Source organism: Mustela nigripes, chromosome 13, assembly GCF_022355385.1.
Source record: "Mustela nigripes isolate SB6536 chromosome 13, MUSNIG.SB6536, whole genome shotgun sequence".
NCBI lineage: Eukaryota > Metazoa > Chordata > Mammalia > Carnivora > Mustelidae > Mustela > Mustela nigripes.
The window spans coordinates 140,541,052-140,556,089 of NC_081569.1; the positions used below are offsets into that span (position 1 = coordinate 140,541,052).

The 15,038-nt window shown below is 48.4% G+C and overlaps 1 protein-coding gene across 3 annotated transcripts in view; it reads right to left on the reverse strand.

Moving 5' to 3' along the window:
• Window positions 1-15,038, reverse strand: part of WARS1 (tryptophanyl-tRNA synthetase 1) — a 29,184-nt gene that overhangs the window by 13,304 nt on the left and 842 nt on the right. For 2 of the 3 annotated variants that reach the window (XM_059373985.1, XM_059373987.1), the window contains exons 2-4: window positions 9,353-9,530; window positions 3,718-3,931; window positions 1,759-1,867 (exon numbers count right to left, since the gene is read on the reverse strand). In XM_059373985.1, the coding sequence (XP_059229968.1) occupies window positions 1,759-1,867; window positions 3,718-3,931; window positions 9,353-9,466 (437 nt within the window). In that variant the 5' untranslated portion in view covers window positions 9,467-9,530. Of the gene's footprint in view, window positions 1-1,758; window positions 1,868-3,717; window positions 3,932-9,352; window positions 9,531-14,655; window positions 15,028-15,038 lie in introns of those variants that run through there. The other variant, XM_059373986.1, reaches the window with a different exon arrangement.

Here is a 15,038-nt window from a genome sequence, read left to right on the forward strand (position 1 = left end):
CCTGGAGACTCCAGAGTCCCAGACTGGGAGACTGCGAGTTCCACACACTCCTGACTCAGGGACAAGAGTGAGGAAGACCTCTTGGGAGTGTGGAGAGGCAGGCCCTAGCAGGAAATCTCCTCTGGGCTTCCTCAGCCAGGCTGGGGCCAAGTGTCTTCAGCTGGGAGTCGTTCTGGATTCATCTGCTCTTCCCCAGGACTGGGGCCCAGGCAATGCACATGAAGGGTTTCCTTGTTGGGCATCAGAATCACTGGTCACGTTACATCTACCCGGGTCCTACCTTCAGAGATTCCGATTCAGGGGGTCTGGGGTGATGCCTGGGGATCTGTATTTTTAAAGAGCCCCCTCAGCGATCGCCAAGTTTGCCAGGGTGTGAGACCACCGCTCTAGGGTGTAAATGTTCTTTCTCAACAACGTGTCCCAAAATAAAAGAGGACCTTTCTGGGGTTTCTAAAAAGTGACTCCTCCTCACATCCCTCACCAAGGGTTAACAGTGCTCCTGGGATGATGGTTTGTGTGTGTGTGCGCCTTTTTTTTTTTTTTTTTTTTTTAAACTTCCAGGCACCCGTCATACACTGCTTTTAAATAAGGAAAGAATTTAAAAAACTTAATTTTGGAAGAAAAAAGAGTCCTTCTCTGGTTTTTACAATTAACCAAATCTAACTTTTATGGGTTTATAGGAGAGAAGAAACCCAAAATTGAAAATAGCCCACATGTCCAGCAACCGGTGAATGGATAAACAAAAAAACGGGGTGTACCTATTCAGCAGGTCTTCAGCACCTCCTTCTTATACCCACTCGTCAGGTATGAGGGAGGGAAGTACGAACACCTGATGCCACAAGGCAGAACCTTGAAAACACGAGGGTTGCCAGTGGTTGTGGCGCAAGGAGGGGGGGTTGGAGGAGCGACTGCTCCTGGGGACGGGGTTTCTTCCTGGGGTGGTGAGAATGTTCTGGAATTAACAAGTGGTGGTGACTATTGCATAACCTTATGAATATACTAAAGGCTACTTTAAAAACGTGAATTGCATACTTTAAAAACGTGAACTAAATCTTAATGAAGGTAAAAAGCTGTGACTGTATTTCGTCCAGAAAGAGGGCTGAGCAGGGCCTGGAGTTTTCTGCACATGGAACCCGAAGTGTTCTGGCAGGCTGCCGCATTCCGTCCTGTGTGTGCTCTCCCGTAACCAAACATGCAGAGCAAGGAGAACAGAACAACCCGGCCATGGACCATAAAATGGGCTAACTGGTGGGGTGGGTGAGGCAGGAACACTTCCAGAACCTGCCCACTTTCTGATAATTATCTGCACAGAATTACAGTCTCGGGTAGGGATAGTCTCTTCCATGTACACTGTGCTAGTTTCTCTTTTGGTAACAGGGTTTAGGAGCAGGCCCGGACAATAGCAGGAAGGGGCACAGAACTTCAGGAAGCTACTGCTTATCTCGTGGGAAATGCTGAACTTGGATATACTAATCTCTTTTGTCTTTATGACATTTTATGATTTAGAGCACATAATCTGGAATAATCTCATCTGTGGTGTATGTGACCTCCAACTGTGAAGGGAGCAGTTGATAAATGAATGAAGTAAGGGCCCAAGGGTGAAGGGACAGGGCATAGACCCGGAGCCAGTTTTGGGCAGAAGGTGGACCCCAGTCTACAGATGGTGGCTACCACTGTCCCCACAGGAGCACGTGGCTTGAGGGAAGACCCTCCTGATCACATCTGTAATTTGAAGGAGAGGAGGGCAGAAGCCCCGACCTGTGTGAGAAGAAGATGCCTCTGCGCAGGAAGCGGTGTGGTTTCTGGCCCGTGGCTCGCTCTATCCGGTTTACCAGCTCCTTGTCAATTTTACTGCTTCCGAACCGAACTGGAAAAAGAAAATTGGAACAAAGGAGATATAGCCATGTTAGGTGGTGTGAGGTCTGGCGATCCCATATTACTGAAGGGGAAAAACTAGTGTATTGTGTACAATCTTGATGAACCTAGGCTCTTTAGGTTTTCTGCTCCCAGTCCCTTCTCTCAACCCAAAGTCAAATGACCTTCACTGTAGTAAGGAGCGTTAAGATCACAACCAGACAAACAGGAAACAAATTACAGAATAAAACGCTGTTTTCTGGGTGCCTGAGTGGCTCAGCCGGTTAAAGTTTCTGCCTTCGGCTCAGGTCATGATCTCAGGGTCCTGGGATCGAGCCCCGCATCGGGCTCTCCTGCTCAGCAGGGAGCCTGCTTCCTCCTCTCTCTCTCTGCCTGCCTCTGCCTACTTGTGATCTCTCTCTGTCAAATAAATAAATAAATACATACATACAATACAATCTTTAAAACAACAACAACAAAAAACCCCGTTTTCCCTGGGATTGGATTTTGATGGGAAACATACCCAGAATTCAGTCCGGCTAGCAACTTTTCACACTTCCCCTCCCCCAGTTGCTTATGAAGATATAATCTGTTGACACTGACACTGTATTTTAGTATCCTTTAATTGTTGTACTGAATTACGTCTTCAAACGGATTTTCCCTCATTGACTGTCTATACAGTCAATGAGGAAAATGGCTTTTGACTTTGATAAAAACATGTCGGCAATGTTTCCTCACTGGTGATTACCAGTGATCTCAGAGTTAGGACTCCCCTGAGCAGAAAGCCCCGTGAGGAGGTGCTTGCCAGTGGCCACCTGCCCTGTGAGGAGTCACCCTTCTCAAGGTAACTTCCAGCTTTTCAGCTCTACAATTGGTATCACCGGAAGAGAGACTCTGACTTAGGTAATTCATTCCTGACTTTTTTTTTTTTTTTTTTAAAGATTTTATTTATTTATTTGACAGAGATCACAAGCAGGCAGAGAGGCAGGCAGAGAGAGAGGAGGAAGCAGGCTCCCTGCTGAGCAGAGAGCCCGATGTGGGGCTCGATCCAGGACTCTGGGATCATGACCTGAGCTGAAGGCAGAAACTTTAACCGGCTGAGCCACTCAGGCACCCAGAAAACAGCGTTTTATTCTGTAATTTGTTTCCTGTTTGTCTGGTTGTGATCTTAACGCTCCTTACTACAGTGAAGGTCATTTGACTTAACCCACTGAGCCACCCAGGCGCCCCCATTCCTGACTTTAATCATTAAGTGAGAGGTGATCTATCTATTTATTTATTTATTCATTTAAAAATAAATAAAGAAGATTTAATTAATTAATTTAAAAATTTTTATTTTTTATTTTCTTACTTATTTGAAAGAGATCATAAGTAGGCAGAGAGGCAGGCAGAAAGAGAGAGGAGGAAGCAGGCTCTCTGCTGCGCAGAGAGAGCCCGATGCGGGGCCCGATCCCAGGACCCTGAGATTATCATGACCTGAGCCGAAGGCAGAGGCTTTAACCCACTGAGCCACCCAGGCACCCCGTGAGAGGTGATTTAAATGACTGCAAAGATGCCATTCTAATAGACCTTTCCCTCAAGTTCTAAATCACTCAAAAAAAAAAAAAAAAAAAAAAAAAAGGAAAAACCTTCTACTAAGCTCTCTACTATGCATGGTTATTCTGAACTAAGTTTTACATTGTTATTTCAGTTGAAAAGAATCTTTTGGGAATGGACTGCATGACCAAAAAATTTTAGGATCTATTTTTTTCTTGGCATTGAAGCTTGACTGAGCTTATAATTCAAAATTAAAAACAAAAACACACCAGTGGGATCAACTCGAGGGAATCACTTGTATAAGCTGGGGCTTCTCCCAGGACCTACCAATGAGCTTGTCATAGTCAATGCCCTTGGCGCTGCTCGTCTGGACTGTCCACGGGTCCACAAAATCCTCCTCAGCTTCTGCGGATCCCAGGCCACTATCGCTCTCAGGTGCTGAGTTCTCTGGAGGGCAGTCGGCCTTGTAGTCCTCCCCCACCACCGCTTTGTAGCTCATTTTCAATGATAACAACATCTTCACTGCAGAATCGATTTCCTCCTGGACAAAGGAAACGAGCATGAAGGCCAGTAATACACCAGAGCGAACGTTCTGCCGAAGGGGACTACTGTCACAGGGCAGGCACCGCGTAAATGCCCTCACACGTGTTCCCTCCTTAGCCTCACAGCACCCCTCGGAGGCAGGCACCATCGTCCCTGTGCTGTTCCAGCTGGAGACGCTGAGACTCAGCGAGGTGAAGGAGCTTGCCGATGGACACACAGCAAGTCGTGGTCTGAAATGTCTCTCATTTTTGTGCTGTTTTAGCGCTGCGGATCAGTACCGCAAATGCTATGGGACAAACAGACACGGCACACACTGTTCTTTATGACACACTGAATATACTCAAGATTTCTCAAATGCCACCGATGCCAGAGAATGTGTGTGACAAGCTCCCTGGACTGAGTATAAGGAATTCTACATCGGATCTTGTTTTTATGTTTTACAGCTGAGAGGAGTATTTGTGGAGGCTTAAATAATGCCACTGAGGACAGTACCGCAACTCTAGACATCAGGGAAACAGAAAAAGGCAAGGAAAAACACAGGCTTTCAAGTCCTAAATTAAGGAGGGATGCAGTGAGAAACAGTTGTATTACTGTATTTTGGAGTCTTATCAAGCTGTCCAGAGTGTTTGCACACTGAGTGTTTAAAAATAAGCATAAGAAAAACAAATGTAAAATTATATCCTTGGGTACTCTGGAAATCTGGTAGAGACCTCCTGCTCCAGAAGCCCACACGAGCCACCCACGAAGGCCGGCCCCTGGAAGAGGAGGCCTAATTAGGCAGATTAGTCATGTTGTGCCCCAAAACTCTGCTCCTGTAACTGGCCTTGCTGGATTAGATCACAAACAAAGAATATACACAGGCCAATTTGCTTGGCAAAGGAAGTACAAACATTCCCATTCAGAGTGTACACATCCTGTTCTATGAAGCCGACTTCCTAAGTGGAGAGACATATCACTGAACTCCATTCAGAGGAAACTGCTGCGTGAGGTACGGCCCCAAGCCACAGAGAACTATTGCCGTGGGGCACTTCTGCAGGCACAGATTTGTGTTTTAAACTCTGAAACAACCAGGAATTTGTTATTACAATGAATTAGAATTGTGGACTTCGTAACATATCTTCTAGAAGAGATAGGCTATCTGCCCAGGTGGGTTAGGTATGTTTTACTCACCTCATTTCTGCAGTGCCTAAGCTCAGTGCAACAAAATAAATGTTTAGCAAGCATGATTTATTGAATTATCCATGGGAAGAATTACCCTGCTCTGAAGGACACTTTAGTCAATACCCTTTTATCACTGGCTGTGTTGACATTGCATACTCTATCTGGTCTAACTCTGTTTGCAACTAGGAAGCTCTCTGAAAGTCAAACACCAGTGTCCCTGCTCAAGAACTGTTTGTAGTCTAGAATGGGATTTAAATGGACAGGCAAGTTTGTGATGACGTGGATGGAATTAGAGGGTATTATGCTAAGTGAAATAAGTCCATCAGAGAAAGACAATTATCATATGATCTCCCTGATATGAGGAAGTTGAGAGGCAACATGGGGGTCTTGGGGGGGTAGGAAAGGAATAAATGAAACAAGATGGGATGGGGAGGGAGACAAACCGTAAGAGACTCTTAATCTCACACAAAAAACCGAGGGTTGGGGGTGGGGTGGGGAGGGGAGAGGGTGGCTGGGTTATGGACACTGGGGAGGGTATGTGCTATGGTGAGTGCGGTGAAGTGTGTAAACCTGGCGATTCACAGACTGTCCCCCGGGGTTAATAATACATTATATGTTAACTAAAAAATAAAAAATCACAATAAATAAATAAATAAATAAATAAATGGTCAGGCAAGCTTGCCTTTCTATTTTCTTGTTCTCAATTTAACATGGACCAGAACACGGAAGCACAATTTAAAAGCTGATGTCCTGGGGGGAGAAAAAAACAAAAGAAGACTATGTACAACCTGATTTTATCTAAAGTTCCAACAAAGGGAGAACTATCTATGGTGGAGGCCTAGGGTAGAGAATGGAGGCAGTGACTGAAGGGGCCTGAGGATGGCTTCTGGGTGCTGCTATCTTGTTTCCTGATCTGGACGCTGGTTACAAGTATGGTTATTTTGTGAAACTTCAGTAAGCTGATTATGAGCTCTGTACGTTTCTGAATAAATGGTGCACTTCAATTTAAAAAGCTTACCTTGGGCGTCTGGGTGGCTCAGTTGGTTAAGCATCTGCCTTCAGCTCAGATCATGATCCCAGGGTCCTGGGACTAAGTCCCACATCAGGTTCCCTGCTTAGCAGGGAGACTGTTTCTCCTTCTACCTCTCCTGCTCGTTATCTCTGCCCAGCCACTGGACCTCTCTCAAAAAAATAAAATCTTAAAAAAAAAAGTTTATGTAAACTAAAAGAAACAGACCCTGCTGTCTTGACCTCTGTGATCCAGCATCATTTCTTGAGTTCTGCCTAAAGTGCTCATGCCCTTGGCCACTGTCTCCCCCCAGAGCCCCTAGATTCTGACCTATGCCCTCAGGAGACACCTTGCTATTTAGTAAGCTGTTACTGAAGCTGGGGATCTTTGCCCTTAGTATACGGAGCAGAAGAGAATGTCGAGGGCCACGGTCAAGACACATGGCAGAGATTGCTGGAGAAAGAGCCCACGGTGCCCTCACCGCATTGGTGTTCCCAAAGTGCTCTAGTATTTTGCATAAAGTGAATTTCTAAAATAGCAGGTGCTTCTGTTGTAACACCTTCCAGGATCAAATTTACTTGTGAATTTTCATCATTTAAGTCTGACTTCATCGTGCAACCTCTGATCTCTCTTGTTGAGAGTCAGTGGACTGCACATATCAAAGAACATACTTGGAAGAGTAAACTGAACTGTGTTAAACCGAACTGTGTTAAGTACTGCTTGTTTAACAATGATTATAACTGCAGGTCACTAAGAACTGCTAGCTAAGAACTTATTAAATGTTACTCAAACTTAATGTTACATCAACACATATACCACTGCCAAGTTTCCAAATATGGATTTAAAGAGCAAACAGTTAACATGTGGGTCCTTTATATATTTCAGATTTTTTTTTTTTTAAAGATTTTATTTATTCATTTGACAAACAGAGATCACAAGAAGGCGGAGAGGCAGGCAGAGATAGAGGGGGAAGCAGGTTCCCCTCTGAGTAGAGAGCCCAATGCAGGGCTTGATCCCAGGACCCTGAGATCATGACCTGAGCCAAAGGCAGAGGCTTTTAACCCACTGAACTGCCCAGGCACCCCTATTTATTTTGGATTTTAAAAAAATAACTTAGTCTCACCCACTGAGTCCTCCCTGGAGGATTCTTCCTGTCATTAGCTAACCCTTTCCCTGGGACATCACTTTCAGTGGTATTTATCTCTTTTAATGTGTGATGGCTTATTTGGGGTCCAAAGAATCAAAGTAAACTGCCAGAGTGGGTGGGAGATGGTTGGCCCCCATCTGGGGAGGACCCCCAGGGCGGGGGCTTCTGAAAAGGACACACAGGGGTTGGAAGTGACAGACGAGGAAGTAGTGGAAGAAGCTGAGTGACCGAAGAGCGGAGGCAGAGCAGAATGAAAGGCAGTGCTCATGTGCATTAAAGACACAGATGGCACGGATCACACTTCTGAAAGGTCCTGCAGCAACAGCAGAGACCTTTCAGAAAAGCACAACCCCATGAGGACAAAGGCAACAAAAAGAGGACCCCAGCAACAAGATTTTGGAAGCCACAGAGTTGCTGGACCGGGAACAACAAATGTGAGGATGTCGTAGAAACACTGAAATTACGCTGCTGGGGGATCTGGGACCGGGGCATCTGGGGAAGTGAGGGTGAACACCGGCTATGAATTAGGAGCACAGGTAGAAAGTCCTTTTAAGAAGCAGCTGCTTGGCTCTCCACCTCCCACCCCCTCCCACCCCCTCCCACCCCAAGCCAGAGGTCCTGTGCTGGAGAGGTCAAGTTACAAGTGTCTAGACTGGGGGTGTTCTGTACAGCAGGGGCAGGGGCAATGCACCGTGAGCAGGGAGGGTGGAGGAGGGCCACACAGCCCAGCTCCTCTGTCCCGCAGAGAACATCAGGAAAACCATCATCAAGAGCTCAGAGATAAAAGGATACTTATTGTACCTAGGAAATGATAATGGGGTGCAACGAGGAAAGAACAGCCAGAAAGCAATGAGCTCACGGAAGTTAAAGATGACAGGATACATGAAAAAGAGTTTACTTTAAAAAAAAAAATGGCAACATAAGAGGTTGAGGAAATATATTTGAAAGAAGAAGAAAACAAAATGGAAAGCACAAGTCAAAACATAAAAGCAGAGGACCAGTTTCTGGGGGAAAAAAGTCCATAAATAAGGAAAGAGAAGAGAAGAATCAGAAACAGAATTTCTCAGAATAAGGGTCAGAAGTTTCTAGTTAGAAAGGATGTACTCATCCCAAGAAATTTCAGAATACTGGAACAACAAGACCTTCCTGCAAATTTCCAGAGAAAACCCAAGGGAACGGAATCTGGTTTCTCACAGCGACCCTGGGAGCTCGGTGAAGACAGATCCCTGGCTTCCGAATTCTGTGAGAAAATCCCCTCTGCCCTAGAATTCCATACCCACTCTTGCTTATCAATCAGACACTACATAAAGATACTTTCAGACATGCAAGATCCCCCCACATTATTTTTTTCAGAGACCATTGGAGGACTTGCTCTATCAAGAGAGTACATACACAAAGGAGTGCCGCACAGGATCGGAAACAGCGACCCAACAGGGAGGTGAGGGAAGGGCCCACGGGGGCAGTGTGGACGGAGAGAGGCAGCAGTCCATCTGAGGCGGAGGAGTCCTGAGCGAGACCTTCTGGAGGTAAGCTGCAGGCTGGCTCACGTGAGCACCTCAGGAGACTCACCTAACTGAAGGGGGCCCGGAGAGCTACACCCATTGCACACAGAAACATGGAACCACCAGGAATGGAGATAAACAGCAACTCCGGGGCAGGAAAGGAAAAACACTCAAACTCAATTCAATGGGGTCAGCTGTCAGTAGCATGGATGCTGTCAGAAGAGCGTCCATGTTGACGCGGGGACATGCACGGGACACCAGAGGGATGGGGAGTGCTGACAGAAGTGTTAACTCCTCCTTTTCTACAGTTAAAGCCCCAAACTTGAATATCAACAAGGAGCAACATAAAAGTGTAATTCTGAGAATCAGCAGAAAGGACTGAAAAGTTCGTTTCTGGGAACAGGCAGGGTGGATGACGGCTGGATTTCAGGGGCTTTTCTTTAGACCACATGTATCAATAAAGGAGGAAATAAATTTAAAGTTAGAGCCAAAATACCTCAGTTACTGAGGGAACAGAGTCTTGGGAACAGTCTGTTCCGGGTAACATGACCCCAGACTTGGCCCAGATGCACAGGCAGAGAATCCGAAAAAACCACATACCTTTGACGCCTTTCCCGCTTTGAGGGACCTCACGAGCTCCCCCTGGGCAGCTATTCTGTTGAACAGTTCCAGCGGGGAGGCACACCCCTGCTCACCGTTGGGCACATCGGCCATCTCTGGGACCTAGGTTGGCAGCTGGCTAAGAGGCTGGAAGAGCTGCTCCGTGGTCCAGACAAAACTGTGGGGGAGGGGGGACAAGGGTGTGGGAGGGAGGGAGAGACTGGTTAACGAGCTGCTGGAGTTTTACCTTTCCTGCGTCTACCCCAGTCCTTCGTCTTTCCACAAACGCTGGAGTTATGATAAAGGACACGGATCAAATAACATTAGTAAAAGTGTAAGCAGAAGCGCGGGGCCATGAAAAAGGAGGAAAGAGGATGAACAGGCACCAGCGATGAGGACTGCAGGAGCTGCGGGACTCACCGGCTGCGGGACTCCTCTGACCAGGACCAAGTGTGCTTCACCCAATGCCAAGCACCCAGGAAAGACTCGAGTTCGGACACGGAGCAAGTACGGAAGTGCTTTGACAAACCCAAGTTCATCCGAGCCAGAAACTTTTGGCGGAACTGCAATTTACTCTTTAAATTGTATTGGGGATGAGTTCCACGCCCTTGCATCCAGAGCCAACAGGTGACTGAGCAAATGGCTTCTTTTGCAGGCCAGCTGCTCTGTTCTCAGATTCAGCAAGGTCTGGGGTCAAGGACAGTCTTATCTAGGATGAGGGTAGGGCCTTATCTGTTCTGGGCTCCAAATGAGGAAAAGGATGTACAGCTTGTCCATTCTACACGCTGTCTCACTTCACAGCAGCCCTCTGAAAAAGGCATACCTGCACCTTTTATTAGTCATAACTTTTAACCTTGAAAAAGGTGGGACAAGAGGGCAGGCCACCTGATGCTGCCTTGGTGCAGAGACTGGCCAAATCATTCCCTTTTGGGTCAGTCACTTCCCCTTTCTGAGGGTCAGCTTCCTCATCGAGAGTGGCACAGTCAGGAACCTTTTCAGCTACCTCAAGGGCTGCTGTGAAAAGAAAGGAGGAAAAACTAGAAGGTACCATGCTGTAAACTGTAAAGCAAGATAGAGATCCATTATGAGTATTATCTGTTAGGGCTCCAGGGCTTGGCTGAACCCTAGCTCCATTTACAACTTGCTGCTTGGCTCCGAATGAGGCAAGGACAGTGACAATGGGCCGGGCCAGGGCAGCCAACTGCCAGCACCTCCGCACCTGCTATCTTTCTGAACACCGTATACACATCCATTCCCTGAAGGCTCATAGCAATCCTGTGAGAGAGATGCTCTTTCCATTTCACAGATGAGCACACCGAGGCACAGAGAGGTTACGAACATCCCCGATACCACGCGAATGGAAGGGATGGGCAGCTACAACTCACTCTCCAGGTTATTTAACTGTAAGGAGTCTCAGCCTCTCAACTGTAAAGTGGGGCCAGCGGTAACACTACCTGCAGGATTGCTGTGTGGATGGTGTGATGGTGCAGGTAAATAGCCAGCCCAGCATGGCCCTCACCCGGCAGGAGAGGTGCAATATGTGACTGCTTTGTGTCCTTAATTATTTGAATTTTTTTCTATGAACTTTACGAACCAAAACCCCAGACCTGAGGGGTCATTTTTCTTTCTTTCTTTTTTTTTAAGTTAAACCTAGCCCCAGTGTGGTGCTTGAACTTGTAACTCCAAGCTCAAGAGTCACATGCGCCACCAACTGAGTCAGCCAGGCACCCTTAGGGTAATTTATTTTTATTATTTTGTTAAATGTTTAAGAAGGATGTAAATTTTAACTAGGCTAATCTTTATATAAATCAACTGATAGCCTAATATCGAAACCAGGATGAGACAGTAACCAGTTTCTTTTCCCTCCTGGCTGAGAATCACCTCGTTTCTGAGAAAAGGGAAGCTGGGTGCCCTAACTCCCTCAGAGAGCACAGCCTGGAGTCAGGAGGCCTGCAAGAGGGAATGCAGAAACTCTGAGGAGCGCTGGAGAGGAGAAACACGCAGGCCCGTATCAAATTACAATCAAAGGGATGAGAATTCCTGCTAGCCACACCTGATCAAACATCATGTCCAGTTCCTTTACACACGATCCCAGATTCGTCCCACCTTCAAAGTTGGATGGCTTGGTATATGCTCTGCGCTAGCAGATGAGAGGTGATGGCTCAGGGAAGTCAGAAGAGCCCCCTGGGATCCCAGCGCCAAAGGAGCTAAGCCAAGATCTGACCCCCAAGCCCCGCTACGCCATGTGTTCCCTTAGCATTTCAGTGGCTCCCCCTGCTTGGAACGGGACAGTTTCCTGTCTCTGCCTGTGCACTGCAGGTGATCTCACTAATTCAGGCGTCAGCTCTTCTCTGCGGCCTTTCCTGGCTCCGGCAGCCAAGCTGATCGATCCACCGTCACTGATCCCCAATACTCTGGTAGGAACTCGATGCCAGCACTCGCATGGCATCGAGTTATTCATGTCTTCTCCACCGGACAGTGAGAGCAAGCTCTGGATTTTTTACTCTTTTGTGTGCTTCTAATGCCTGGCACACAGCACTTTATCAAAACACACTTAGAGAATTAATCGATCTCACAAGTCACCCAGTTCAATATTCTCCCTAAAGCTCATGTCCTCTCATGTTATCTTCACAAGTGCTTGTTCCAGTTTAAGGTAGATTTCCCCCGCATGGACCTGACCCAGCCTCATTTTTAGCATCTTGCCACTGTGCGGACCCTGCTAGGATTTGGGAAGGGCCAGGCTGATGGCATGGCGCCTTCTCCAGGTCTCACACCCTAAGACTAGTTTCTTCAGCCTCTGCCAACGTCCAGCTCCCATCCTCGTCGCTCTCTTTGGAATTCCCTTGGCTTTATCCCTCTCCTTCCTGAAGTGTGGTATCTGGCATGGAACGCAACGGGTGACAGCAGGTAAGGTTCTGAAGTCTGAGGAGGACCAGAAGCATTAGCTTTAAAAATTCCTAAAGAAAAAAATTAAAAAACAAAAACAAAAAAAACCCAAACAAAAAAAACAAATAATAAACAAACAACTTTCCATTAAAAAAAAAAAAAAAAGACGAGGGAACAGCAGATAAGGTCTGCTAGCTCTCATGATCATAAGGTAAACACTGCGTGGGAACCACCCACATGATAAATCTTTTGTGCGTGTATGTATGTGTGCCTGATGCAACCTCTTGAAAGACAGGAAAACTGGCGCCTCTGGGTGGCTCAGTCATTAAGTGTCTGCCTTTGGCTCAGATCATGATCCTGGGGTCCTGGGATTGAGCCCCAGGTCCGCCTCCCTGCTCAGTGGGTGGCCTGCTTCTTCCTCTCCCACTCCCCCTCCTTCTGTTACCTCTCTCGATCTATCTCTGTCAAACAAATAAATAAAATCTTAAAAAAAAGAGAAGACTTTATTTATTTGACAGAGACACAGCGAGAAAGGGAACACAAGCAGTGGGAGTGGGAGAGGGAGAAGCAGGTCCCCCGCTGAGCAGGGAACCTGATGTGGAGCTTGATCCCAGGACTCCGGGATCATGACCTGAGCCGAAGGCAAACACCTAACAACTAAGCCACCCAGGTGTCCCAATAAATAAAATCTTTTTTTTTTAAAAGAGAAGGAAAGAGAACAGAGTCTCTTAGTTCACACGCCCATCCATCTGCCCCCGTTTCGGGTGTCCACTCTCCTTTTTCTCACCATCTAGTCAACACGCTCCTTTACTTCTTTGATAACTTTTGGAATGAAATTTAACTTGAGTTTTTTTTTTTAATATTTTATTTATTTATCTGTCAGTGAGAGATCACAAGTAGGCAGAGAGGTGGGCAGAGAGAGAGAGGAGGAAGCAGGCTACTGGCTGAGCAGAGAGTTCGATGTGGGGCTCGATCCCAGGACCCTGAGATCATGACCTGAACCGAAGGCAGCGGCTTAACCCACTGAGCCACCCAGGCGCCCCTTAACTTGAGGTTTTTAACCCGGAGTTCAGCATGTCTGAAATGACATGGACAGTCTGCATACACACTAGTATGTGCCTGGCTCTAAGTAGAATATCCAGGTTACTTTTTCAGAGGGGTCCGAGGTGCCAAAATTCTATGCACGACTGTCTTAGTGTTTACTGCGTAAAGTGCAAATAGAGCTTTGAATCTGTTCGGAGAGTTGTTTTACCTACTTAACAAAGAGTAAAATCTAAAACGAAGAAACAAAGGTATAATCTGTGAAGTTATCTACCATGTGCTCTGAAAGAAGTATTGGTCATTAGAGTAAAGCCTCACAGTCCCTGGCAGATCCTAGGGCACCTTTAAAGAGAAAGCTAAAAAGCTCTTTAAAGTTAATTCTTGGGCGCCTGGGTGGCTCAGTTGGTTAAGTGACTGCCTTTGGCTCAGGTCATGATCCTGGAGTCCTGGGATCGAGTCCTGCATCAGGCTCCGTGCTCAGCAAGGAGTCTGCGTCTCTCTCTGACCCTTCCCCTTCTCATGCTCTCTCTGTCTCTCCCATTCTCTGAAATAAATAATTTCAATAAAAAAATTATCAATTCCTCTTTTTAAAGATCTGGAGTCTTGTGCTCATTTTGAAAGGTTCCCTCGTTCTGGAGGAATGACAGGTACTTGGAAGACACTGGGTGGATTCGGGACAGGGAGTAAAAGGAGACTCACAGAACTGTTCCACAGAACATGACCGTGGCCCGGACCATCCCGGAATCATCTCACCAGCAGGACACACTGATCTACGATTCGGGGAGAGGGGGCATAAACCTAGCCAATTCTCGAGCCGCCGGGAAGCGCATCGTTGCCGGATGCCTGGGATGCCACCGGGAGGGGCCACCCTCCTTCCCACCCAGGCCCCAGAGTGTGCACGTCCGCCGCTCCGGACCACGGCGTCCCCAGGGGACGAGGAAACGACTTGTGTCCAGCGAGGCGTCCGCTGACGCTCTGAAGCTCGGGGCCGGCCACGTTCCTTTCCTTTGTCCGACACTGGGACGAGAGGTCGCCTCCCCCTTCCAGTAATAAACACGCCACCGTCAACGGCGGCGAAGCCGGGCCCCAGGCAGCGCTGTGCGCGGCGCCCGCAGAGCTCACGCCGAGGGGGCTGCGCGGGAGGGGCCTCGGCCGCGGAAACCCTGCGCGGGCGCCAACCCCGAGACGCGGCCAGGGGAACGCCGACGCGCACAGGCCGCTGCCCACCGGTCCCTCGGCTCCCGGTCGGCCGGAGGACGTGCGGGGCACGACAGCCCGATCGTCGGGGGCACGCGCCCTCGCCCCCACGCCGAGGTCTCCAGCGCGCTGGGGCCGGCGCCGAGGGGCCGCAGCCGCGCGACGCGGGCGATACGTACCCAGGACCGGGGAGGCGCGGCGGGCGGAGGCGGCCACGGGTCCCGCGAGGCGGAGGAGCGGCGGCGCCTGCCCCGAGCGGCCGGCGCTCTTCCTTTATAGTCTCCCCCGGAGCTTTCGGTTTCCTTCTCAGAAAAGGGTCATTTCTCCGGTTCACCGCACCCTACACGGAGGGACTTCGCACAAACCGCTCCGTTTCCCAGAAACGCTTAGGATCCGGGACCAGCCTCCTCGGCGGGGCGGTCCCAGCAGGGGCGGCGGGGGGGCGCGAGGAGACCGAGGCCCGAGCGGGGCGTTGCATCAGCCGCCCCAGCCCCGGACGGGCCTCCGAGTGACCTGCCCACCCCGGGCCCGCCCCCAGCCTCCGCATTCGAGCGGCCGCGGG